At 40.6% G+C, this 1,407-nt stretch overlaps 1 protein-coding gene across 1 annotated transcript; it reads right to left on the reverse strand.

Moving 5' to 3' along the window:
* Nucleotides 1-232: 232 nt before the first annotated feature.
* On the reverse strand, nt 233-1,063 carry LOC128241339 (uncharacterized). The gene is made up of 2 exons (XM_052958269.1): nt 631-1,063; nt 233-498 (listed from the first exon to the last, which is right to left on the reverse strand). The coding sequence occupies exons 1-2, from the start codon at nt 1,061-1,063 to the stop codon at nt 233-235; spliced, it is 699 nt and encodes a 232-aa protein (XP_052814229.1).
* Between the last annotated feature and the right edge of the window lie 344 nt (nt 1,064-1,407).

Raw genomic sequence — 1,407 nt, forward strand, 5'->3', positions numbered from 1 at the left:
CCTTTAATATCATCGTCCTGCAGATCTTGTAGTCTGTAGATTGGTAGTATGCCTCTGTGGTACCGTGTATGTACGCGAAATACCTCTCCTGAATACGTCTGATCGTAAGCTCGAGTAAACGCGGTTTTCAGATGACTGATGCGTACGTAGTTTCCGACTTTTAATTTAAACGGCTTCAGTTTCGGCGATGATTGCTTCCCTTTGGGGTTTTGTGCAAAGTATGTAGCTATTCTCACTTCTTCCTGTTATTGTTTTTGACGTCGGCGGGTCGCATAGTAATGGTTCTATGATAGGTATTGTTGTAACTATCGGCGATGTCTTGCAATACGGGAAGATAATTGTAATTGTCTTTGTCAGTAAAGTAGCGGTGCAGTTTCTGTTTGATGGTCAAAATAGCTCGCTCCGACGTAGAAGCCTTGGTTTCGTTCTGTGTTGGAAAGTAATGCACGTCGAACTTGCGCATGTGGTCCTGAACAAGTTTTGCTTTAAACTCTTGTCCTGAAAATGGTTAAAGCGAATTATTAGTATTTGAATAAACACCATTTAAATATGAACTATTTACGCAGTTTAAACGAACAAATGTTTTTTATATTAACTTAAATACACATATATATTTGAATTAAAATGTACCTTTATCCGTAATTTGTTTTGCTGGATCTCGACCAGACTGTTCAAATATGTCTGCAAATGCATCTGCGACTTCCCGACCCGTTTTCCGTCGTAAAGGGCGTAACCACACGTACTTGGAGAATGTGTCAATCACCAGCAAAATGTACTTGTAGGCGTCGTTCCATTTTTCAAACTTGACCATATCGATGAGATCGGCCATCCACACATCGTCTTTTCCCGCGCTAATAACATGATTTCGTTGAAAGCGCCGTCGCACGGGTTTGTGAAGACTGTACGATTCTTGGTCATGCAAAAATTTCCGAATTCTGTGCATTCCAAGTTTGTATTTGCCTTCTCGTTGCAACACTTTGAACAGTTTTTGAGTTCCCGCAAAACTGGCAGCATGTGACGGATCGTAGTAGATAGTCTTTAAATACTCCTCCCAAGGAGCCATGACTGCATCCGTCCAAACCCTATGTACAAATGAAGTTATATGTTTCAAGTTTATATATTTATTGTTCATCGCTATCACTACTTTCGTCGTCACTCTCGTCTCCGCTGTCATCCGATTGCTCGAATAAGTCTTGAAACTCGTGCTTATATTTCCGAAGGACTCTTTTTACAACAGAAGGCAAACTAACGCCGCTTTGTCGTAGTTTCTCGATTTGCTCCACTTTAATTTTATGGGACGCATTTGTCAGCAACGGCAGCAAGTACATTTCCAAAAGACGCTCATAATTTTCAAAGAAAAGTTTTCCTTTAAACGACTGTGTACGTTCCGAAGCCATTTCATACGAA

The sequence above is a fragment of the Mya arenaria genome, chromosome 7, assembly GCF_026914265.1.
Source record: "Mya arenaria isolate MELC-2E11 chromosome 7, ASM2691426v1".
Taxonomy (NCBI): domain Eukaryota; kingdom Metazoa; phylum Mollusca; class Bivalvia; order Myida; family Myidae; genus Mya; species Mya arenaria.